A 25663-nucleotide genomic window follows, 5' to 3' on the forward strand; every position below is an offset into this window, starting at 1 on the left:
AAATTGGGATGAGGTACAGGAAAAGGAGCTTCATCACACCATTCCACAGCATCCCTAACCCTGTTACAGTCAGATGTCAATGATTCTCATCTGGCAGTTAAGGAATTTGTGGGCATTTAAGTGTTTATTTTGAAGACCTCCAGCAGGCAGATACCCTTCCTGTCTGACAGGCGTGTTTTGGAGAGGGATTGAGCAGATGGGCTTGAACACATAATGGAGACTGGGCGCTTTGTTTTGGAGTCCTATGTGCTCTGAGGAGGTGTTTTCCGTGGCTAAGGACCCTACAGAACAGTGTGCTCCTCCTGTGAGCGTGGCAGGGCTGTGTCCTGTTGTGTATCTTGGTGTCTATTGAGACCCCTGTGAGCAGAGGCTTCCTCAGCCCCATGGAGGGACGTGGCCTGGGCTCACCGGCTGTGCGAGGAGCAGAGACATCAGAGCCATGAGGGGCTGTGATAGGCAACTGATCCCTGTCAGGCATACTGGGGGAGTTGGTTGTCATGCTGGTACTATTGGTCATCACGTTTTCTGTGCCTGTGTCCTGGGTGCTGATGGGGTGGTGGCCCTGGGTGTCGGTCAGACTACAGCTGTGGAAAGATGCTCTGGTTTCCAGGTGTCAGTCACTCTGAGGGGCTGTAGCAGGAGCTGGAGTCTGGCTGTGTCAGGCCTACTGGAGAGGTGGCAAGGGTTGGTGGCTGGGTGACAGTCTCACTGGGAGTGGGTCTGTCAGCCTCGTGGGAGTGGGCTGCATCAGGAGCCAGGAGTGGCCTCAACGTGTCAGTCGCTTTAGAGGTTGAAGCAGGGGCTGGTTGCTGGCTGTGTCAGCCACACAGGGGTGTGTGTGACAGCGGGGCAGCCTCAGAGTCTCAGTCACACTGGGAGAGTGACAAGGCTGGTCCCTGCCTGTGTCAGTCACTCTGGGGGTGTGATGGGGCGGTTCCTGCCTGTGTCAGTCACCCTGGGGGTGTGACAGGGGCAGTCCCTGTCTGTGTCAGTCACACTGGCAATGTCAGTAGTACTGGGGGTGTGATGGGATGGTCCCTGCCTCTGTCAGTCACACTGGGGGTGTTATAGGGGAGGTCCCTGCTGGTGTCAGTCACATTGGGGGTGTGATGGGGCGGTCCCTGCCTGTGTCAGTCACACTGGGGATGTTACAGGGGCTGTCCCTGCTGGCGTCAGTCACACTGGGGGTGTGATGGGGCAGTCCCTGCCTGTGTCAGTCATAGTGGGGATGTTATAGGGGAGGTCCCCGCCTGTGTCAGTCACACTAGGGGTGTGATGGGGGCTAGTGTTTGGCTGTATCAGTCAGCCTGGAGGATAATAGGGATTGGTGTCTGGGTGTCAGTCACACTGGGGGAGTGACAGGGGCTGGCCTGTGACTGCGTCATTCCCACTGGGGGGGTGAGGAGGGCCAGCCTCTGGCAGTGTCAGTCACACCGGGGGCGTGACGGGTGCGTGTGTGTGTGTCCCCCTGCCTGTGTCAGTCACATTGGGGGTGTTACAGGGGAGGTCCCTGCATGTGTCAGTCACACTGGGGGTGTTACAGGGGGGTGTCCCTGGCGGTGTCAGTCACATTGGGCGTGGGACAGGAGTATGTAACTCACACAAAGGGTTGTGAGAGGAGCTGGCCTCCAGCTGTGCCAGTCACACTGTGAGGCGTGACAGGGGCCGGTCTCCAGCTGTGAGAGTCCCGCCGGGGGCGTAACGGGGGCCGGTTTCTGGGTATCAGTCCCATGAGGGCCGACCTCTGGCTGTGCCGGCCACCGCGGCTGAGGGGCCGGCGGCCCAGGTGCGTGTCGCCACCGGGGGTAAGGGGCCGGCGGCCCGGGTGCGTGCCGCCACCGGGGACTGCGGGGCCGGCGGCCCGGGCGCGTGTCGCCACTGGGAGTGAGGGGCCGGCGGCCCGGGTGCGTGTCGCCACGGGGGACTGCGGGGCCGGCGGCCCGGGTGCGTGTCGCCACCGGGAGTGAGGGGCCGGCGGCCCGGGTGCGTGTCGCCACGGGGGACTGCGGGGCCGGCGGCCCGGGTGCGTGTCGCCACGGGGGACTGCGGGGCCGGCCTCAGGGCCGCGTTTCCCTGGGGGCGTCAGACGTCCGGGGGCGCGCGCCACGGTTCCTAACGCGGGCTCCGCCCCACGGCCGTGCAGCGCCCGCCGATTGGTGGAGGGGACCTGTCCGTCAGGCCGGGGCGGGGCCACGGCTGCGTCACCAGCGGGGGCGGCCTGTTTCCCTCTGCCCGTCCCTGAGGCGGGTCCGGGCATAACATGGCGGCAGCCGGCCGGGCTGGGCGGTGAGCGTGGCTGCCCTCGCCCGGCGCGGGGGGAACGCGGCGGCCGTGCACGGCCCGGCCCGGTCGCGCACGGTGAGGGGGTACAGGCGGCGGGGGCTGCTGCGGGGAGGGCCGGGCCGGGCTGCGGGCAGCAGCAGCGGGCAGCGTGAGCCTCCTGCCCGCCCTTTTACTCTGGGAGGAGCGAGGGGCGAGGCGAGACAGGCCCTGAGGGGCAGGGCTGGGCAGCTCCCCTCGGCCCCCTTCTGGGGGGCTCCAGCGGCAGTTCAGAGGTGCTCGGTCCGTTTTTCTTTAAATCAAAAAAGAGCTCGCAGAGAGTTTGCGTTGTCCTAAGGCACCACTAAGTAAAGTCCCCGTGCCTGCTTCGTCAGGTACTCCAGTAAAAAGCCTTTATGCTGAATGGTTATTTGAAAAGATTATCAAATGCTGTTGTGAGTCAATTTAGTAATCCAAGAGGTCACAATACAAACCAAATGAATACAGCTCAAAGGTGTTGAGAGATGTGTTCAGCAGGGAGAGATTCCTGCCTTTAACTTTTTAACAAGCTTGTGTATGCATTTTGTGGGCTTTCAAAACTAAGCATGTATGAGGTACACATGCAGATAACATACATGTCTAAAACCACAGCCAGTCATTGCAAGAAGCCACAGAGCATGTCTGTTCTTGTGTGTGCACCTTCTGGCCTGCACCAGAAGGGTTAGGTTATTGCTCTGCAGGCTCCTTTACAGCCTTGCGTGTCCAGCGCTTGAACTGAGCTGTCAGAGTTGGGTGGGGGTTGTTTTGAAAGTCAGGCAATAGCGTTGCATAGAAAATTGCTGCCTGTTTAGATCAGCGTGTGCAGAGGAAAATGCAAGTTTAAGAAACTAAAGCATGCCAGCAAGTTGTTACTTGATCCTTGCTTAGTTTCTTCCTGTTTGTTGTTCCATGTTCTTTACAGCTTGACTAGATTTTGTAACTGTATCTGATTTTCACTGTAGTTAGGACTTCCATTCTCAGTGTGTTCGTTTCTTCCAGATTCCTTGTTTATGAGATGCCTGTTGACTGGGTCCCAAAGACGTAGAAGATCCTGGCAATGTTCACGGAAAAAACCCATGTTGTAACAGGCTGGAGCTGGCTAGACATAGTGAAACAATACCTTGGTCCAGGTGATTTGAAAGAGGATTCTGCACCTTCTTTCAGCCGTGCTCTCAGCAGGGTACTGCTGGGGTTTTTGGCTGCTCACTCTTTGTGGCTGTAGCCTGTTGCGTGTGGTGTAAACAGCTTTGGTGGGAGAGCGCTTGCTGGTGAGTGCTGTGATGGTTTTCTTGCAGAATTCAGTCTCTCTTAACAGTAAGCAGCTATTGCTAGTCTTTCACCAGAGTTCAGTGTGTTAAAGAGAGCCCGTCTTTCCCCTGGAGAGTTAAAAGTTCAAGCTTCAGTCAAGTATCATTTTAGTCTCTCTGAATTCAGCTCCTACTTAGAAGAAAACTTGGTTGTTAGGCTTTTTTGTTTTATGTAGAAGAGTCTGAAGCTCTCAGACGTTTAAAGTGTTTATGACAGTCCTAAAACAAAGTAGCCAGATGTCAGGGGAGAAACCTATATGGCCAATAAAAATTCAAATTTGATGGGATGTGATCATAAACCCTTCATAAAATATATTAAGCTCCCATTGTGACAGCAAGCAATTCTGCACTTTTTAGCAAATTTAACAGAAACATGGGAGCATAGAGTCTAATCCTTCAAAAAAAAATTTTTTTAAATGACTCAAATCTGACAAATAGATTACGGATACTCATCTGTCCTGACAGACTCTTCACATTTAAAAAACATAAAGTGAGGCAGCATAAATAAAAAGAAGGATTTGGCATCTATATATGTGTGTTGGGAATATAAATGTAGGATGGGTAAAAAGCACCAATAATGTAATTTTAATAGGAATCGTATATTATAAAGAGATAGGCGTTTCACTTATTTTTCTGCTGCCTTTTCTTGGAGGATTATAGCTTATTTTTTGTGTGTGCTGGAATAACTCATCAAGGCTGATGGGATAGGCTTAGAATGCAGAATTTAACGAAATTGTGTGCTTATAAATGTGAACTATGAAATAGAAGGCAGGGTACGTTTTAAGTACCTCAGTATTAGGAGGAAAAATTATAGTATCTGGAACTTGGTAGAGCTAAGTATACTCAGCTGAAGACCAATATATACATGAGATAAGACCTCCAAATTTTGGTTCTTATTTTAGGTTAGAAGGGAAACATTAGTGGAGTGGTTTGTTCTTCATTACTGAAAGCAGGAGGCTCATGGGGACTGTGCCCATGAATTTTATGAGTATGTGGGCACTTTTGTCAGTCTGGGTGTTGCAGTGCGTACATGCTGGTTTTATTAACCTTGGTATAGAAGCCCTTTTCTGCCTCATCTTGGACTAACAGCAGAAGACATGGTGTGTTGAATAGAGTTGACCATGGACCTTGTTCTGACCCATGAGACACCGTTTGGAGTGTACTGCATTATTTAGTACTACTAATGTGTTTCCAATTAAACTGACATCTTAAATACTACCTTTTCCTGGCAGATAATGAAATCCTTATTTTTTTTCCAAGGAAGCTGACATGAAAGAAGCCAGCCATGAGAGGTTGCAGGAATTTGTACTGACTGTGTGATTACTAACAAGCAAGCACTATACGATACCATAGGCTGGAGCCGGCTGTCGTTTCTGTTAATGACCGTTGCCAGACAAGTGAGGAACATTCAGGTGATTCCAGGCAAGCCTCAGAAAGGGTGGGCTGCAAAACTAGCTTGTAGCTGGAAGTGGATGAAGATTACTCACCACCTTCTAGTCCCAGGTGCATCCTCCTAGGCCTTCAGTCTGACAAGAAATCCGTATAGTACAGTACAAAGAAGAGGAGATACCTGAAATTTACTCCCAGAAGTGTAATTCAACAAACCCAACAACCTTGACCTGTAGTGTGAAGATGAATGTTTAGGATGCTTTTCCTCTGAACGCTCTGAGGAACCTCAAGGAAGGATAAGAAAGAATGAAAACATTCTTATTGATGCTTTTGAGGAGGAGGAGGAGGAGGACCTGGAGCACCTAAGACGCTTTGGTCACTTCCTCCATGATCCCTATGAGGAAGACCATTGCTTGCTTGCATTACACCGTTCCTTGGCAGCTGCAAGAGGAAATGCTGCCATTGTATCATGTTGAAGTCAAGAGGGATGTGCAGTTGTTGGATATGATCAGGACCAGCTGGACTCACCTGGGCACCTATGCTTGTAAGACTGATGTGTTAAATTAGAGCTGTTGTGCACATGTGCTAAGTGTTGCTGTCTAGACTATCACCACCCCCTGGGGCTGGTTTGCAAAAGCATCACTGTTAGGATGCACAGCCCACTTGGCCAGAACGACTCATTCACCTCCTCCCTCCATACATCCTCTCATGTTTTAATGTATTAGTCATAATAAACCATTATTTGGATTTTTTAAAAATGGCCATTCGTTGTCTGCGTCCCACACAGGTATGCTGGGCTGGGGAGGTATTGGTGCTGTATATGCTTATATATTACTGGAGTTTTCCTTACGAGGACTGATGAATGAGGGTCTTCCGTAAGGGATGTGGAAGGGGTGCATGGTTCTGTGCGTCTTGGGTCTAGGTGGAAGAAAGCCTTTGCCCTGCCCAGCTACTGTGTTGCAGTAAGAAACATCTAAAAATTTTAAATTCAGAAAAATTATAATAAAAATAACGAAAATCCTCTGAGGTTTTCCCCCTAGTTGGTGAGAGTTGGAATGGTTCTTTCTCTGCAAGGTTTGCCATACTGAGCAGCATGTGAGTTTCTTGTGGATTCAAAGGCTGACATTAAAGGAATGTTGCTAACTTATTTTTTAACTGCCTGATCTAAAGAAACTGAACTGCCCCTCTGCTCTCAAAAGTAGCTGGCTTTTCTGTGTGAAAGGACTAGGTACGTTTCCTCACCATCAACTCCCAGCAGAGTAGTTTCTGGTTTTGTGTTTATTTTTAGAAAGATATGTAAGAGCAGAAAAATGTAGAAATGGGAGCATTCTTATATACCATTATTTGCATGCCAACAATATACATTCTTGTTAATTTTTCATTTCAGTACCGTATTTGCTTTCAATTGTAGAAGCCCATTTCCAAAACCTGTAGGAGTTTTGTTGAGAAAAGGCAGCAAGATCACTGTCCGTTGTGCAACATAACTGCTGTTAAAGTTCTCTGCGAGATGACACGGTGATGTTGGAGAGTCGTTTCAACTACAGGAAGCACAGAACTGGTCAACATGATAACGGAGAGGTACAGAGCACTGAGGGTCAGGGACCACTGGCTGCAGCTGGAGCTTCCCAACAGCGATCCTAGGGATTGGACCTTGAAGGGTTCCATTAATGGTGGGAATGTAAAACTGGACATGTGGGAATGAAATGTCCTGACAGGGAGTATGAACAGGAGGGAGGGCTGCAGAGCCATGGACGAACAAGGTCTTTTAGAAATGGTGGTAGAGAAATGGTGACAATTTCTGCTCCAGAGCTGTAAGGGATGGAGGAAAGGAGCTCGAGAAGGCCTACGGACTGTGCTCGAACTGTGGCTTTGGAAAAGGCAGACAGGATCCTAGGATGTGTTGGGCAAAGGACTTCCCACAAGGAAATAGTGCTGCTGTGAAAGGCCCTGGTGAGGCTCTGCTGACGATGGTACTCAGGGTGAAGAAATCCGGGGCGAAGAAATCCTGGCTGAGGCTGGAAGCGGGGCGCAGAGGCGGGGGCCGCGGACAGAGCCTTGCTGCGGGCGCAGAGCCCCTTCCATCCCGCGAAGCAAAGCCTGAAAGTGAATCCAATCGCTGCCAAACTTCTGCGGGAGGATGCGCGGTGCTGCCGTTTCGGGGGGCAGGGGGAGCACCCCGCGCCTTGCTGCGGGTTGGAGCTGGAGGAAGGCTCCGGTCCCCGCAGCACCGGGTGTCCGAGCGGGTGCGGGTGGGAAGGGCGCCCGTTCGCTTTGGAACAGCGACCGGCTCCCCCGCACCCCCCGGCCGCTGCCGCAGCAGTTTGAAACAGGGCGCCGAGGGCGGGGCGGGGGGTCCAGGTCCCCGTCCCCCTCCCCCGGGCGGCGTTACCGGAGCGGGGCTGCCCCGGTCCCGCCCCGCCGCTGGCAGCCGCGGCCGCTGCGGGCCGGGCCGGGCCGCGCTGCGATTGCGCCGCCGCCGCCGGGGGCCTCCGCGCCGGCGCGAGGGGCTGCGCGGTGGCGGTGGGGGTGGCACCGGCCTCTGCCGAGCGAGCCGCACCGGCCCCCCGGTGCGGGGGGAGGCGGGGGCTTCGTTCTGGCTGCAGCAGCAGCAGCAACAACGAAAAAAAATTCCCATTTTTCCTAATTTATTTCATTTTTTAAAATTATTCTTTTCAAGCTGGCATCGTGATGTAAATATCCCCCCCAGCCCCCGTGGAAACCGGCCGGGCCTGTCTCAGGGAGTTTGCTTAAGCCAAGCCGTGCCAGCATCCCTGGAAAAGTTCTTCTGCAACAAAGGACCTCCCAGATGAGTTGTGGGGCTGGGAGCCGGCGCTGTGCTGCTCGAGGTGCTCGGCCCGTGCAGGAGGTGAGCAACGGTTCTGTGCTTATGCACTCGTTATTAAATTAATAGGAATGGTTGAAGTTGGGGGATGACCTGAGCCATTCTGTTCCAGGCAGTGAGTAATGAAGAAAACTAATTCAGCTTGTTTTCTGTATCACAGCAGAAGAAAGCGCAGCTTGTGTCTCTGGTGAAGCTGGTCTTTCTGAGATGTGAATAAGACCTTTCACTTAATGCACATTGCTGTAGTGCCTTTGTAACTATTTAAACCTACTGAAACTAAATAGACAAGCTTTATATGTATGTATGCATGGAAATATGTACATTTTAACGTATATTTTTGCATGTATGTATGTGTGTTCGTATTCAGAGAAGTTACCTAGACAGAAGTAGTGAAGTGAAGAAACAGTGGGAGTAAAGGAAATACAAAAAGTGGGTGTGAGGGCAGTTGGAGGAACAGCCAAGGTGTCCATCAGGACAGGAAAAATGCAATTTCTGAGCTTAGACTAGCAATTCAGTGTGAATGCAGGTTTAAACCAGGTGAGTGAAAGCTCCCTGTGGAGCTGCTGTCAACAGCAGCTGCTGGGACAAATCTAGAAAACCTGTTGCAAATCCATGCTTTTGTATGGCATAAACAAAAAGATCTTCACAAGAAAGTGTGTGACTCTGGTATTTCTGACCAATTACCATTACTTATCTTTTCTGCTAGCAAGGCTGGTCTGCAAAAGGGGGTTTACCCGGGGAATTTGAAGCTGTTCCAGTGGGCCAGCTCTGCAGGATTGCTAGCTGTGCTTTGAAGCCTGGGAGAGCTCTAAGTAACTCTCTGGACAGCTCTTTCATGCTTTTCCTTACATAGGTCCTCTTTGCACAGTGCTAGCTGGCAGTGGCACAGGGACCCCATATATCCCCAAGGCAGAATATTTCTGGTCAGGGTGGGAGGCCAAAGGTGGTGCTCCTGAGCTCTCCAGACCCCCCCCTTCCACACATTGCTTCTGGTTTTGGCTGTTTGACTGACACAGTTTCAGGGTCTCACTGCATTACCTAACTAGTTTCTGAGGCTTGTGACTGGCACTCCTAGTTCATATTTAGCAAGGTAAAAACAAAGATTAAACATGAATCCTCAGAACAAGGTCTTGTGGTGGGGGCAGCTGTGATGTAGGACTTGGCTGAAAGTGTTTGCACCCCAGAGTTCTGAAGTTTTCTCATCTTTAGGTGAATTCAAAGTGGAAATTATCAATTTATATTTGTAGCGAAGGCTGGATTATGATAGAGGATTTAACTTCATTAAACATGGTCTGTATTTTGTATGCTGAATGTATGTTTTCTACCTGTATAATAGTAGAAGACTGTTTCTTGTACTGCTTAACTAGTAGTCTGTCTCATTCTTTTAATCAGAAAAGAATCTTCACTGTGGTAACTGTCTTCTGTTAATATCAGAAAAATCACTGATGAAATGGGTGTTCTATTTTCTAGGTAGGACTGTAAAGAGAGCTGAGAATGAGATGGACTTACCATGAAAGACCTGAAGCTCTTGGTATACACATCGTTGATGAGCTGCAGATGAACACAGCGTACGCCTTGGAGGATGGATGTGAATGCGGACTGGGACTCTGAGAATAGCATTTGTGACACAGGTGAGAAGCGTTCACGTTATTCCAGAAAGACCACTAAGCAGGTGGGCCACACATCTAGCCTCCAGAAGGAGGTAGACATGAATTACTCGCAGACATGCAGTCCGTGTTGCAACTCTGCTGGACCTTCAGGTAAGCAGGAGCTTCCTGCAGAGCTGCAGTGCGAAGACAAAGAAACCTATGAGACCTACCAGCATCGAGGTGAGAGTACAGCTGGGGTATTCGTCCCCTCCAGTACCAGGTTTGACCTGCAGTGTGAAGATAAAGATTCAGAGCACTGTTCCTCTGAGCAGTCCAAGAAACCACAGAACAGACTACGTGACGATAGCAAAAATACCATTCTTGCTGATGTGTTCGATGAGGACCTGGAGCCTGTCCCCGAGGGAGCTCTGCCGTATCGGTGCAAGAAGTGTGGTGCTGCTTTCCAGGGTATGAGCGAGCTGCGGGAACATAAGCGAACTCACCTTGTGGAAAACTCATACCGATGTCCTGTCTGTGCCAAAGAGTTCTTCCGTGCGGCAAATTTGCGAATGCACAAGCTCATTCATTCTAGTGACAGGCCACACAAATGTCCAGAGTGTGACAAGGGTTTCATTCGCACAGCCGATGTCTGGAGGCACCTACGCAACGTGCACAAGATAGAGCGCTCCATGGTGATCTTGGGAAACGGCATGGCTAGGAACCCGTGGTCGATAGTGCACCGTAACCAGCACACTGTTGAGTACACTGATCAGCCTTGTGCAGAGAACCAGAAGTCTGAGGAAGATGACTATAATAAACCTTATGCCTGTCCAACATGCGGCAAAGGTTTCGATAAGCCTAACCTGCTTTCCAAACACAAGGTGATCCACCGGCAAGAGAAGCCCTATAAGTGTCAGGAATGTGGCATGGCATTCGTCCAGCTGCTCAGGCTGAAAAGACACCAGCAGACTCACTCTGGGGAGCGTCCCTTCTATTGTGAGGAGTGTGGAGGGACGTTCACGCGGCTGGCATCGCTCCAACGCCATCACCGCATTCATACTGGAGAGAAGCCCTACTCTTGCAATTACTGTGGTCATTCATTCACTGAGTCAGGTACCCTACGGAGGCATGAGCGCACACACAAATTGGACAAATCTTAATTCTTTGTTCATTTGTGATTGTCGTCTCCTTGGTTGCTTCTTACTTGAACGAAACCTGCGTGGTTGGGATGGAGAAAGCACTCTGCTGCATGCGCTCTGGCCAGTCCAGACCCACTTCTCGGCAGTGGCTGACAGGGAACCCTAGTTCGTCAGGGGGATCTCTGCAGCTTGTACTGGTAGAGATTGCACTTGCTGGCTTTAAACTGGCTTTGTGTGAAAAAATAACCTAATTACCACCGAGCAATGAAATGTGAGGCCTAAGACAAGTGAAATCACTCACATGTGCTAACACAGCCTTGATTTGCTGAACTGACGATGCATCAACTTGAGCTTTTTGCAAGGATGCACGGGCTATGAGACTTCTCTCTGCAGTCTTGGTCACTAGATAAATTGGCCCTACCCTCACGTGGGATGGCTCTTTGGCACTGGGTTTGAAGATCTGTTGTTGCAGGTCTTTGCTAAGTCAGAACAGTCCAGAGTTGTCACTCTACCCCTTCTCTCCTTGCTTTCTGCTGAATTTTTCTTTCTAGTACTTCTTTTTATTTGGAGGGAAGTATCTTGTTGGTTATTTTAAAAAAAACAACAACCACCCACAAAACAGTTCTTTAATAAACTCAACAGTTACCAGCCGTGTTTCATAAATGTTTTTGTCTAAGGGAGTACACATGCACTGTTGTGTGATTAGCTGAATGTCTGTTAATAACGGAAAAAGCTTTATTTTCGCTATGATGGTGTATGTTCTTGGGGTGAGGGATTTGAATAGATTTGTGTCTCTGATGGAACAGTGCACTGTAAATCTGTCCAGATGAGTAATACAGTAGCAGATGTTTGAGAACACAAAATTCAAAGAGCAGAAGACCAAATTTAAGCCGCCTTTGCTACTCATTGCATTGGAATCTTCTTCATTTAAACGTTTTCACACATGAGGAAGCTTCTCATAACAAAACCACGTTTTGTGTTCTGTGACATGTCTGAGCACTACCTAAAGCGTCTGCGAGGCTCTTCACTTTGATTTAGGTTCAAACGTCTAGTGAAGAAAAATTTCCTTAGAAACTAGCCCAGCAGTCTCAGGCAGGTGCTGCCAAAATCCCCTGAGGCTGTAACTTCCAAAGAGGTATGTATTGCCTCAGCTATAGCAGTGGGGTTTTAAACTTTGAAACTTAGTAATGACACTTCATCTACGGTTAACCACTGTGGTAGAATCATTCAGTTTGTCCTTAAATTGCAGCCTTAATTTCCTCTCCGTGTCAGAAAGCTTTGCTTCCTTTCCCCTGCCAGCTGCTGTAATTTCACTAATTTCTTTCTAATGCATTCTGCCTTTTCAGCAGGAAGTTGTGCAGCAGAGTGAAAGTAAAGCTTCAGGGTAATGTACCTTTGCATTTACTACCAGGCTATTTAATGTAAAGTACTGATTGTGCCATTTGTTTGCATGTTTCATAGTGTAAAAAATGGTGATGGTTGCTTAGCACCTTCCATCCGTGCAACAGCTGAGCAGGCGTTTTACAGTTGTGGATACTGTTGTGTTTGATGTGAGGTCCTTGGCTCAGATCAAGCACAACCAGCCATCCACAGCAGCACTTTAGCTTGATTGTGAATGGGAGACTAATTCTCCCAGCCTCACTTATGGGTCATTTTAATTTCATTCCTCAAAGGAGTCTCCAGATTAGGGAACTGATCTGCATCCCACTTCTTAAGGATGTGTTACGTTGTCTGAAACTATGTACTTTTGTAATGCAGATACCTCTGCCGGGATGGCTGGACCCCGCGTACCATATGCATTCGCTACAGCTGTGAGTGAGACTTCTCCAAACTCCCCTCTGCAGGTAGTTCCAGTACGGTTTTAGGTTTCTGAAGGTCTTTTGACAGGGCCCCTCACCAAAGGGTCAGTCTTACCTGAGAGCTGCTTAGTGTCTCTAAGAGGAAAGATCTTTGCATGAAAAAAATCCTGGCTAAAAGGAGACTGTGGGTAAATGATCTGCAAAGAGACATCTTCAGTGCTGTTCTGTGGGGACTGTGCTGTTCAACACAATCTGAAATGACCTGGAGTGAGGGCACATAGCAAGGTGACAAAGCCATTCCAGAAGCTATCATGCAATAAGTTTCCACTCTTTATCTTCTAAACCCATTTTGAAGTTGTCAGCTGCAGTCTCCCCTTTTCGGCATTCTGCTTCTCCTTCAGGTGTGCAGTGCTCTTGCTGTAGGGGGTTTTAATATCCAATTAAACTTCAGCACTATGTGCACCTTCATGTTGTGTGACTGTTCTGCTTAGACAGTTGTGGTAATTGGGAACATCTAGTTATTCTGCTTTTTGGTGTTAGCAGTTGGTGGAATTCGTACCTGTAAGAGCATAATGGTGAAAGTGTTTAGAACAAAGGTCTGTTTAATGGGAAGAGTAAATGGTTGGTGAAATGAAAACTACTAGGCTTAACTAAAAGGTTATTAAAAAGATACTTGCCTGGAAGGTTGACTTGCATATAAAGTGCTTGAATGTGTGAAAGGAGTAATTAAAATGTGGCATGGTTTCTGGGAAAAGTGTGTTGAACCCTCCTCAAAGAAACTTCCACTAACTCCTGAGTAAGCTGCAGGAAATCCCTTGGAGCTTAAATCTAACCCAGAGATCATCACTTCAGCATTTCACATTTTTAGTATAAAGGTTTGGAAATGTCTCCCAGGCCCTGATGCTCTCACAGTGTCAGTCTGAGTTGCTGGTAGCCTACAACAGACATAATCAGTCACATTAGCTAGCTGAAGCAGGAAGAGAGTGAGCAAATATACCTGCTGTACAGCATTGCTTCATTAGAGGGGTTTTGAATTGTGTGGTTTCAGTAGAAGTAATTTTTCTTTGATTCAGAGTAGCTCTGTTCATTTGTGTCTGTAAAGGCCATGGAAGAAGCAGTTCCCTTTGATACTGTGCTGTGCAGAGGACTCGCTCACAGGCTGTCATTGCCAGGGCATCACGGGAAGCACTTGGACACAAGCACAGCGCTGGAGCTCTGGGCTAGGCAGGGGATCCTGATTGTGCGAGTACTTTTGGTTGCTGGATGGTGTTTGTGAACGGTGGAATGTAGAAAAAAGCTTTGCTCTTTGCTAGTTTTCCTGTCCCTTCACTACATCACTTCTGCCCAAGTCATTTCCATCACAGGAAAATTGTCTCAAGACTAAGAAGACTAGAATAGCTCCAGCACTGCAGACTCCTGGCCCTCACTGACCTGGAATCACCGGCCAGTCCTTGGCAGCTACGGTACTATTTTCTTTGTTAACAAAGGAGTTGCATGGTAAATACACCTGTGCTTGTGGGGTGTACGTACAACACCTTGCACAAAGGAAAAGCTACTACTGTACAGTCTTTCTGCTGCTCTGTATAGTGTCATCCTCCTCTTAACACTATTTGCCTTCTCCCGGTGTGGAGGAGTCTGAAGCAGGAGTCTGATGTAAACAGGGAGAACTAAGCAATCCATCATTTGTCAATTAATCTGAGCAAAGTGCATTGAAATCTCTGGAGTAGGCAGCTTTTATTTAAAGTGAGACTTCATCATGTGATGATCTGCCTCTGATGCTGTGAAGGTTCTGTTGGCATAAGGAGCCTCCACTGCGGTTTCCTTACTTACAGACTGAAAACGAGCAGGGGCTGAGGTCTCACCAACAGAAGGGCAGATGAATATTTCATTAGGATAACATAGTGGAAATAGAAGGGAAAACATTTTTTTTTTTTATTATTTTGGTGGTCCCAGCTGTGTCTGATGCTTTGAGAAAGTTAAAAAGGTGTGGGCCTGTGCAAGGCTAGGGTCATCTAACCTCCAACTTTTAAAACCAACCACTGAATGGGAGCCAGCCTATGAAGCAGGTAACACAGCCTCTGCACCAGAGTGCAGTCTACTTGCAAATTCACCGCAGGGTGGCTGTGCTGCTGAACTGCCTGCTGCTATGTGGCAGTGCTGTTTTCCAGGGAGGGTGTGCTCAACTGAACGTGCTCATGCAGTTCATGTAATGGCTTTCCTCTTGTTTATCTGCTAGAGGAAAACATCAGAGCTATCAACTCCTCTTCTTATTAAGGATAATTGTTGCTTTCCTGCTTCAAATCTGAAAGCAGGAGCGGTAATTTATTCTGAGCAGGTCTGTTTCTGTACAAGCTACCAGCACACATCTTGTTGGCTACAAGGGACTCTTAAGGAGTAGGTCCCTGGGCTCAGAGCCATGCACACGTAGCAGGAAGGTAGCCTCACCACCAGCTTGCCATTTAACACCTACTCCCAATAGCTACCTGGCATGTCTTAAAAAGAGATGTCTTCCTCGATGCAAGGATGCTCTTTGTTGAGTGTGGTAAATTTTACCCCAAAAGAGTCAGCATGTTTTGCTGACCTGCTTGCCCAGCCTCTGTTCTCCTGCTTGAAAGAGATTGTGCTAATTTTCTTCTTCCTCGATACCCTGACCATTGTTGCTGCTCCTGAAAATACTGCTGGTGGTGTCAGCAGGGATGGTTTAGTGACTTCAGCGTGTTTTTTTTGGCTTGCCTGGTCGATTGACAGTAATTTAGAAAGAGGAGTTACTAAAACTTGAGGTGTCAGCAGTTGTTAAAGGATTTGGCATGAAGACTTTTGATGGGTAAGTGGTGTGAGTGATGGATGACTTGTTTTCATCTTGGGGAAAGGGAATTGGGAGAAGGTACTATACAGCATCCCGTCTCCCAGACCACAAGATTAAAGTGTGATCTAACTGAACTTCCTTGTGGGACCTCTCAGGAAGCTTGCCAGTATGTATGTCTTAGCTCTTGCATTTAAGAAGCTCTTGGACCAGTTGTATAAATATGAAATCCAGCTAACCTTGTTTAAAAAGGTGAACTTGCTTGTGGAAGTTTGTCTGCTGACTGTGTGAAATAGTTTGCCCCAGGAGCCTGAAAAAAAAGGCATTGATTTTTGCACTGAGAAGAGTCTGTGCTCTGTAACGTGGTTCAGTGCAACCCCACGGAAATATTTCTGCTGGCACAGTGTTATATGTGCTGGATGAAAGCTGACCTTGCCAGAAGGCACGGCTGTGTTGGAGCACTGTGGGAAAACCCGGGCATTTAACACCACACTGCCTTTGCTGCTGGCACTGAACCCAGCGGACTGGGGATGTTTTTCACCTGGTGCAGTAGGCTTTGGGAGTTGCTTCCTTCCCAGAGAGCTGGGGGGTTGGGGGCTGTGTTTCCTGAGTGCAGAGGGATGGTTAGCTGTCCTGTCTTCACCTGCACATCAGCTCCCGGTTACAGCGCAGCAGCGTGCGAGCACGACAGAAGTGCACTACGTGGAGAAGGCTGAGGTCCCTGTTTGTGACCATGGTCCTGCAGATAGAACCTCTGCTGAGACAAGGCTGCCTGCATGCTCTCTGTGAAGCCTACCACCAGCCTTTGCTTGTCATGTACCAAACCTCACCCCTCGGGATACCTGCAGGCTTGGGTTGAGGTATAAGAAGACATCTGTGAGTAGTTGCAAGACTTTGTGTCCTGCTTCACTTCTGAACATGTGCAGATGCACAGTCCTTGCATACAGTAATAGACACTGAAATATGCTATGCATCTGTGCAAATACAGCAGCACATGTGAGCTAGAAGTGCAACAGTTTCTCTTTCAAACTGTTCATGGCATACATGAGTAGACAGAGAGTATTTATTTCCAGTGTATTCACTTGAGAGAGGAACAGCAGCTTTAAAATAGCTCCAGGGCAGTGGAGTTCATGTAAACACGAAGAATATCCCCAGTTTTAACTACATTATTTCCTTCTCTGTTTGCATACTGTGACACAGCATCCAGTTTGAAATGATCAGACAGTAATCACTACAAGAGTGAAAAATAAAGCTAGGCTCCCCCTGTCCTTGGCAGCTACAATACTATTACAGTACAAGCCCATTTATTATGAGCACATTTCTGTATCATCATTTACAGGTATATTTACATGTTTTCAATAGCACTGCGTGCCCAGGTGGTCTGGGAGGAAAGCTTGGCTCTTCAAGCAGGTTTTTACCACTTTGAAGGGCAGAATAAGAAATCCAGAAGTAACATCTGAGCAATGTGGGACATCCTCCCAAAGCACAGGGGGTTAGTGCTGGCAGCAGTGTTGTTGTAAAGGTCTTACCCACTAAGGTGGCAAAGCGAAAGACCTTTGCTCCACTCCAAACTGGAAACAAGGATGGCTCTCGTTCTGGATGTGCTTCCTCAAATTGATGCGTTTTCTTGCGATGGAAGACAGCCAGCTCTGAGCGGGGAAAGGCCCAGCTTGATCTGTTTTGTTCATACTGAAGAGGGGGAAGCAAATTTGGGAGGGCTTTCAGAAATTTCCAGTGCAGAGCCTTGTTGAGTGCCTTGTGCATTCACCTGTCTTTTGACCTGACTTCCTTTTTATTTTACAGTTTGCTATAATTGCTTTTTTTCTTCTTTTATCAGGAAACAACCTTGAGGAAGAGGTTTAAGTGACTTTTCTGTCTTGTTTTGTAAAGATTTTGCTGGCTGACTGTGTACAGACCTTTAAGACATGACCACCACCCCTGGCAGTGGAAATGATGGAGTCAGCCTAGCGTGCACCTTCCTGTCATGGTTTAACCCCAGCCAGCAAATAAGTACCATGCAGCCGCTTGCTCTCTCTCCTGCCCTGCAGTGGGATGGGGAGGAGAATTGGAAAAAAGGTAAAACTCATGGGTTGAGATAAGAACAATTTGATAATTAAAATAACAACAACAGGTGTAATGAAAAGGAGAGAGAAAGGGAGAGGAATAAAACTAAAGGGAAATAAAGCCAAGTGATGCACAATACAATTGCTGATGCCCGGCCAGCTCCCCCCGGTTTATATACCGAGCGTGATGTTCTGTGGTATGGAATAGCCCTTTGGCTAGTGCAGGTCAGCTGGGCTGGCTCTGCTCCCTCTTGGCTTCTCGTGCCCTGTGTCTCGCTGGCAGAGCATGGGAAACTTGAACAGTCCTTGATTTACAGTAAGCACTACTTGGCAACAACTAAAACATCAGTGTGTTATCAATATTATTTTCATACTAAATCCAAAACAGCATTGTACCAGCTACTGAGAAGAAAATTAACTCTGTCCCAGCCAAAACCAGGACACTTCCTTATTCTTCCAGACTGGTCCGCCAACCGTTCCTGGAAAAGCTGGCATGCTGGAGGTCGGACAGGCTGAAGCAGAGTGATATGGGCTCTGGAGCAGCACAAACCCACTACGTTTCTGGGCTTCATCTGACACCTGCTTCCCTTGTGGGGGAAGGGGATACTTGTCCTAAGACCACGCAGAGCCCTGTTCTCCCTTCTGGAAGGTCAGTGCTAAACACCAGCTCAGGGTATACTCAGCTTTGCTGTGCATGAGAGAGACTAAAATCTGGGGATACTCTGACTCGGGAAACACCACCAGAAGCTTTCCTGTAGTGTTCTTGTCTCCTTCCAATGAACATGGTGTTGGGCTGGCATAGCAGGAACGATGGAAGGAAGGGCCAGAGGCAGGGGTGCCCTTGGGTGATGGGCTGAAGTGTAAGCCAAGTGGGACTGGTGGAGGTTATGATGAGGTCAAGGATGACTTGGGGTTGTGACAAGAAGCATGAGGTTCATATGAAGAGCATTCTGGGTCTTGGATCCTGACCAGACCTGGTGTTGGTGAGCAGGCATTAATAAATAACACGCTTTTAGCTAATGAGAAAGGTGGAAGGGGCTTTCAGTTTTCTCCCAGATGCCAGGGCCCTTGCTGAATCGAAGAGGTTGGCAAGGTGCATCTGCTGTGTCCCCTGACCATTCCATGTCTTTCAGGCCCACCTCTGGCCCCATGGGACCCTCAGGTAGGTGGGGGGTGAATCTTCCTTCCCAAGCCCTGTGTTCGTGGAGTTGTGAAAAACAGCTGGGAAGTCCCTCTCCCAGAGGTGGCCAGCTGAGTTTTTGGGAGGAGCTGGCAGTGTGAGCCCTATCTGCATGAGGATGCTCCAAGGTGGGCTCCCATCCAGAGAACTGCTTCCCCTGCCTGAGAGGCTCGGGTGCAGCTGGTACACCAACGTAACTGGTGGGAAGCAAATAATGCTGGGCAGTAAGACAGCAAGGGATGGGACTGCAGCTTCATCATGGAGCTGCTCCCAGGCAGCTGCTGGAAAGGCCTTTCAGGCAAGTGCTCTAAATCAGACAGTGAAGCTCGGAGCCCTTTATGTGAATAACTTGGGCAGGGAGATCTGGCCGGCAAGATGTTGTTTGTCACCAAGTAAGGCTGAATAAATCAGGTACCGACCTCTAAATATCTCTGTTGTCATTTGGAAAACCCTTGGGTTTTAGCATTTGGGGACGCAGCAATAACTAGCAGTTAATTATCAAGTAAGAAAGAGAAAAAAAAGCGCCTAAAATGCTTCTTGCCCTTTTGTTCTTCACAGTAGACAGGTGAAAACAATATGTTCCCAGCAGTAACTTTTAATTATTTCACCACTGCACATCTCCCTTACACTACAAGTTAGAAATGTCAGTTTAATTTTCTTTTAATTGCCTCAGCTATCAGCTACCTGAGAGAAACCATTTTTACCAACTGTCTAGTCCCTGTTTTGGTCTCAGAAAACAGCTTATTGCTGTAGGAACACTCGGTGCACTTCTGCTTTGGAAAGAGGCTCTCCAGAGAGGAGAGCGAGGGTGCAAATATTTTGCCTGTAATTACCATATCCAGCATACTCTGTGTGAAAGGGTTGTGTGTTGCGGTGCTCATCTGTTTGGCAGCACAGGAGGGTTGGGCTTTGATTTAGTTTTCCTCACTTAATTCCATGTGGAATTTAAACCCAGTGTGTGTTTGTTTAACCCATAGAGGGGTTGGGATTTTCACCGTCCCGTGGAACGTGTACAGCACCTTTGCACGGCTGGGGCAGGATGCTCAGCCTTGCCAGGGGGGCAGATGCCATGCCAGCCAAGCTGGGATCCTTTTTTTCCTGGAGGGAGAGTAATCAGAGATAAATAATGCACGAGTGACTGAGCTCTGCCTCTTTGCCCAGTGCTAGATCAGCCTGCTTTTTGCTGACCACCTCCTCTTTCCCCGTCAGCCATGGGCTGGGGGCTCCCTGGGGTGCAGAGGCACTTGCAGCCTGGTTTTCCTCTAACTGTGCAGCTCTCCCTCAACCACTTGTCCTTGTGATGGGAAAGTCAGGGTTCCTCTGCGCCGTGCTGGGGGATGTCACCGTCCATGCAGAAGGACTGGTGGTGCACGCACCACCAGGGCTGGCAGGTGCCGCTTGAGCGTGGCCATGCAGGTGAAGGCATGGGAGCAGGCAAAAAGTTGCTTGCCAGTGTGTGTGTGGTGGTGGCAAGCGAGGTGGGAGGACTGGGTGAAGGCTGTGCTGCTGTCAGGGCACTGGTAGGGCTGCTTACCCGTGTGCAGGCAGTGGTGCTGTGCGGCGTGCCCTGGTGCGAGTAGGCTTTGCCGCAGAGCTCACAGGCATCGGGCTGTGCATCTCTTGGTGGCTCAGCAAGTTGCTGGGCTACTTGTAGGAATGCTCCTCCAGGGGGAACCTCTGCAGACCCCCTGGCACGATGGCCTCTGTGCTGGTGAGAGCTGATGCTCACCAGGTGACGTGGCTGGAGTGGCTGTCTCTGGGTGCCACGCCAGAGTTGCTGCCCAGGGTCACTGTAGTGTCCTCAGCACCACAGAGCCTGGTGGCCCTGCCATCCATCCGGGGTGTGTGCTGCTGGCACAAGGGTTCCCCGCAGCTGAGCTCACCACTCAGATGAGCTCACCAGCAGCTTCAGCTTCCTGGCCACGCCATTAGCATTGACAACGGTAAAGGTTTTATAGAAGACTTCACCTTCCTGGCACAATGGGTCCCCTGGCATATCTCCCTTGGGCCATTCCCTGGACCACTCTAGTTGCTCTCTTTGGTTTCCTCCTCATCAGCATTGCTGTATGTCAGATCCCCTTCCTCTCCTCCAGGCTGCCATGGGTGTACTCCTGGTCCAGATGTTCAGGGTGCCTGGGGCTTGCTGTGCTCCTCACCTGTGTCAAGCATGGATGCCTCTGAGGCTTCTCCACCCCCTGAGCCATTGCTGTAGGGGACCTGGATTTTTAGCAGGAGGGGATGATGAGCATGAGGCACAGAAAGCAACCAGGCAGCTGTTTCTTAATGTGGCTGATCTTGTCTTTGGTCACATTGATTTATGCTTAGATCTGATGTCCTTTTTCCTTCTTCTAATGGCTACAATGCTTATTTGAAAGCATGGATTTTTATTTTCTGCACGATTTTCCCACTTTTTTAAATACACAATCACCAGGAAACAAAACACAGATGTTATTAATTACAGAGGCCCTGATACTCTGCCAGATTTCAGATCCGGTGGCTGTTTCTCCTGATGGCTAAGGAGATCACATGTTACAATGCCAAGCGAGCACTAGCCGCTTCCTCCGTTCTGGAGGGGCCCAGCAGAGAAAAGAGCTCCATGTTAATGCAGAATCATGCAGTATAAAAAAGTATCATCTTAGTAAAGGTCATGTGGCCACACAGAGCATTTCCAGAGAAAGAAAAACAGCAAGAGGGTGAGAAACCAAGGACGACATCATGTAGCTGTGATGGTGAAGGTGGGAAAGCTGCCCGACAGCCCACTGGGCTGGCTTGGCAGAGCAGATGTCCTGTGTGCTGCTGGCAGTGGATGTGGGCAAGCCGAGCTGCTTCCTGCCCCTAGGCATGGCAGCAGCAGTGCACCCCCATTTCTACTCCCCTCTTTTATGAAGAACATTTAAAGAGAATTAAAATCAGACCCTGACTGCGAGCCAGATGCAGCCAGCAAGCACTGGGTTTGCTGTTTGTGGGATGTGCAGTGCCGAGGAGGGGAGGTTTGGCATGTGACCAGTGCATTTTCACCAGTGCTCTTTGCAGTTTTGCAAACAGGTCAGCGGGCTCTGCTCATGCGCATGGGTAAAATGGCCTGAGGAGCTTATGCTGCGTGTGGAGTCTGAAGAGCAACGTGTGTCTGTTCCCCATGCTGCTGCAGGGCTGGGGAGGTGTGGGGAGGGGGGCATCTGAGCAATCGTTTCTCAGGAAGGCAAAACCAGCTGCAAACCCCAGCAGAGAAAGGGAGAAGCTCCATTCCTGTCACTGACAGGAGGTGCAGTGAATTCCTCTTTGGATGCTGATTTACTAGTATCCCCCATCAGCCTTGTTCAGAGGCTGCTGGGTAGTTCGAAGCCAGCTGGCTGAGCCTGAGTGGGCCTGCTGCTGACAGAGACAGCACTTGCGAGCGCTGGGAAATGCCAGCGCTACTTTTATCTGTGTCCTTGCTCCCCAAGGGGAAAGCTATGGGGGAGTGTGTACAGGCTGTCCAGCCTGCTGCTGCAGAGAGAAGGGAGAGGACCTGCAGGAAAACCACACACACACCCCGCGAGGGCGAACCTGTTTCTCCGAAGCAGCTTTCCAGAGACCATAATCCACCCTTGGTCTGCAAGGGGCTGCCGGGGGCATTTGGAGGTCTCATTGCAGAGGGGAACAGAGCCCAGCAGCAGCAGCCTCTTGGCTGTGCCCTGTCTGGGGTCCCCCACCCACATTGCTTCTCATCACCCTCAGGCCTGCCTGCCTGCCTCCCCCCTGCCTCCCCCCGGCTCCAGCTGGCAGAGCCTTACCTTGATGGATGAGCATGGACGGGCAGCCAGCGGGGCAGGAGCAGCCCCCTGGGCCCCTCAGTGGGACACAAGGGGGGCTGGTGCAGGGCATGCTGTGCAAGTATGTCGGTGTCTAGCTCACCCTTCTGTATCCAGTGGCCCAGCTACGGAGCCTCCAGAGGTGGGGCCCTTTTCCCTCATCCCAGCCTTGCCGCCTGCATCGAAGAAAGCAGCCTAGGAAATGCAGCAGGGCTGCCCTGCCTGCCTGAGCCCTTCCCTGCTCCTCCTCCCCACCGTTGATGGAGAGCACTGGCTGCCTGCTCACTTTGTGCCTCCTGCTGCACCTACCAGGAGGCTTTCGCCTGCTCCTGGCTTTTAGATGTTATTGCCACTTCTGCTGGAGAGACCCCCAGCATCAGTAGGGCTCACTGGGTGCTTTTCCTGCGTTTTCCTCCCAGGACTTCATGCCGCAACCTTCATCTCCAGTGCATTATGTTAAATCCCTGCTTTTCTTCTGCTTCAAGATGTGCTTGTCACCATCTGGTTGTTCCTTGGCCACCATGCAAGTCCCTCCCCACGAGTCCAGTGTGGGAGCTTTCTTGCTTTTCCTCCCTGCTTCTCTTACTGCCTGTCTTGCACACTCTGCTTAGCCTTCCCTTCCTCACAGCAGGGATTTCTGTCTCTTCTCTGGCATCAGAATCAAACCTTTCCCCTTGTTTTGAGCTGACTCACTTCATAGGCAGTCTCAGCACTGAGGACCCTCTGCCTACAATTTTTATTTGGGATTAGCAGAAATTAAATCCCCGAAAGTCCTGGCAACAGGTAATATTTCAACAAAACCACTACAGAGCAGCCTCCAGTCCTGCACTGCTCATCAGGGTTTTGCATGTGCAAATACAGGAATGTGATCCTGCTGTCAGGAACTGGGGGAGCATGTGGGAAGGGGTAGTTACCCCCAGGCTGCACTCAGAGCATCTTGAAGGCAGTCCAGAGCACAATACCGCTCACCAGGTGGGTGTATGACTATGACAAAACCATCTCCATCCCACTGCCTGCTCCCTGGGTGCTCATTTCCTCTGGTTTTCCTCTCTTGGACAACTTGCACGCAGTAAATGAGAGCATGTGTCTTGGAGACAGATCCGGATCCAGTAACTCAAAGGAATTAACGTTGTGGCGCCCACAGGAAACCAGAGACATGCAAACCCATTTCTGAAGTCAGAGCCAACTGGGCCACGAGGTCGCTGCCGAGCGACAGCATAGGTGAGCAGCCGTGAGCAGGCCGCCTCAGCAGGGCACTGCTGCTTTCCTAGGGGCTGAAATCATTCTTGATTGTGGGGATGTGATTTTATATCACTGGCTTTTTTTATATGAACTGCCTCCCCAAACAGTATTTTCCATACGTTAGCATCACTGCTCCTGGTAGTGTGAATCCTCCTCCCAGTAGTTTTTTTTCTCCATCCCTCCTGTTGCACACCACACCATTCCAGCAAAAAGCATTCACCAGGTCTTGGCAGCATCTCTGTGAAGCAGAGGGGATTTTTCTTGGCCTGAGGAATAGTGATAGGACTTGAACCTGTAGGGAAGCTGTCACTGAATGCAAGCTGGGGATGGTTTAAAAACCAGAGGGCAAGAGAAAGTCACGGGAAGAGATCTGCAGAGGTTGGAAGCAGGTTTGGCTCATTATGGTGAGAGGAGCATCATCACTGGGGCCAGCTGAAGCCTGTTCACAAACTGCAAAGAGAGCAGGGACCAGGGCTGGAGCTCCCTCTCTAACACAGGTTGCCAAAAATAATGCCAGGCTGGCATGGTGCCATGGTGACCCTGGCATTGCTTGTCCCCCTCCAGCCATGCTGGGTGTTTTGGGGTATCTGGGGGGGGTCCCTCCCCATGCACGGCTCTTTCCCTGCTCGGGGCAGGCATGCTGCTATGGCCAGCCTGAAAGAAAAAGAAATACTGCAGAAGAAAAAGGTAATTTTGTTGTGTATCACTCTCCCCTTCAGACTCTTGAAATAGGGGACAAATGTTGTCAGGGAAAATACAACAAACTGTCCTCCACGCTCGGGTCTGTGAGTAACGTGTTCTGGGCTGGTTTCTCACTGCAGCAGAGCTCTGTGCTGAAGATGCAGCCAAGAAAATACCTTATGAGATGCCATATACTAAGGAAGCACAATGACATACAACTGGGTGAGAAAACAGTGATTTAAGAAGAAAGAGGTGTCACGAAATCTGTAACACGCAGGTAAGTGCGTTTTTCTTTATTTTTCTTTGTGAAGTCCTCCGTTTTTCCTTGCAGTCCCTGGACTGATCTGAGATCTGCCTGGTGTTTTCCCTGGTTACCAGTGTTAGGTTATGGGATAAACACCACGTTGGCTGCCCACAGAGGAATGGTGGGAGGAAGCCCAAATAACACCCTGTCTAAGCTGCTCCCAGGCCCATCACAGGAGCTGTCAGAGGCACAAAGGCAGATGGGAACCCAAATTACAGGCTCAGAGGGAGGGGACACCCTGGCTGGGTTCCCCTGGGGCTGTCTCAGGAGACCCCCAGCCACATGGGCCATCAGGACAAGGCGGCTGGAGCGGCTGTCCTAAGCACTTCTGGCATGGATGTCCCCGCTTTTTGGGGATGTCCGAAGCCAGCTGCTGGGGGTCTCTACCACAGCTGCACTGGGGTTGTGGCACATTCAGATGCCAGCAACTGGGGAGGCTGGGATCTGGGGGAAGCTACTGGGCAGGCTGCATGTCTCAGGCCACGTGGGCAGAAAACATAGGAAATAACACCTCAGCATTTAGCAACTGAACAGCAAATCTTGGTGCCAGACCTTCCCCTCAAAGGTGATTTTGCTCTTGGACAAGCCTGATTTCACTCATTTGCACTGTCCCTCATGGCCACGTGCACACCAGCACCAAGGTGCATGGCAAGGTGGCCTGTCCAGCAGTCAGCGTGTGTCCGGATGGTCTGTTCAGGACACTGGGGACAAGGGACACCGGCTCTCGGCTTCCCTCAAGTCTCCGAGGCTGCAGTTAGGTTGGTGATCCTGAGCTGGTTTTGACTGTGCATTTCCGCACCCTTTAGGACCTGAGAGCAAAGGGAGCTCAGACACCTCGGTTAATCTCAGCATCCTGGAGTGTGAATGTACTAATCTCTTGTGGTAACTCGCTGCAGCCCTAAAGTGGACGTGACAGATGCACTCAATAGATTTGTGCTCACTGTTGTGCTCCTGTTGATAACAGGAGACATAGCCATCCCCATGAGAAAAGCATTTAATCTTGTTTGTAGGTGGAGAAAATGCTTTAAAATTAGATTTTATTTTTTCTTTATGACTGTTTTAGTACTGATACTCCAGCCCTGTTTGATCCTTTCTTTTTTTCCATCTTCTGCCATGGCAGCTGACCTACAAAGCAAGTTCCCTCAGTCCAGAGGCTGCGTCCCACATCTTGGATAACATTTCTTTTTGAGTGTATTGCTTAGCACTTGTCTTGGATCCTACCAGGGAATTTCAAAG

The 25663-nt window shown here is 49.7% G+C and overlaps 1 protein-coding gene across 5 annotated transcripts in view; it reads left to right on the forward strand.

Moving 5' to 3' along the window:
* Positions 1-2375: 2375 nt before the first annotated feature.
* LOC106112098 (zinc finger protein 501-like) overlaps positions 2376-25663 on the forward strand; it is a 53286-nt gene continuing 29998 nt past the window's right edge. For 3 of the 5 annotated variants that reach the window (XM_055815499.1, XM_055815500.1, XM_055815501.1), the window contains exons 1-8: positions 2661-5538; positions 6406-6572; positions 7672-7860; positions 9307-10538; positions 12323-12408; positions 17057-17242; positions 17690-17878; positions 24264-24400. In XM_055815499.1, the coding sequence (XP_055671474.1) occupies positions 9419-10538; positions 12323-12408; positions 17057-17095 (1245 nt within the window). In that variant the 5' untranslated portion in view covers positions 2661-5538; positions 6406-6572; positions 7672-7860; positions 9307-9418 and the 3' untranslated portion in view covers positions 17096-17242; positions 17690-17878; positions 24264-24400. The other 2 variants (XM_027778595.2, XM_005231637.4) reach the window with 2 other exon arrangements.

This window comes from Falco peregrinus, chromosome 10, assembly GCF_023634155.1.
Source record: "Falco peregrinus isolate bFalPer1 chromosome 10, bFalPer1.pri, whole genome shotgun sequence".
Lineage (NCBI taxonomy): Eukaryota > Metazoa > Chordata > Aves > Falconiformes > Falconidae > Falco > Falco peregrinus.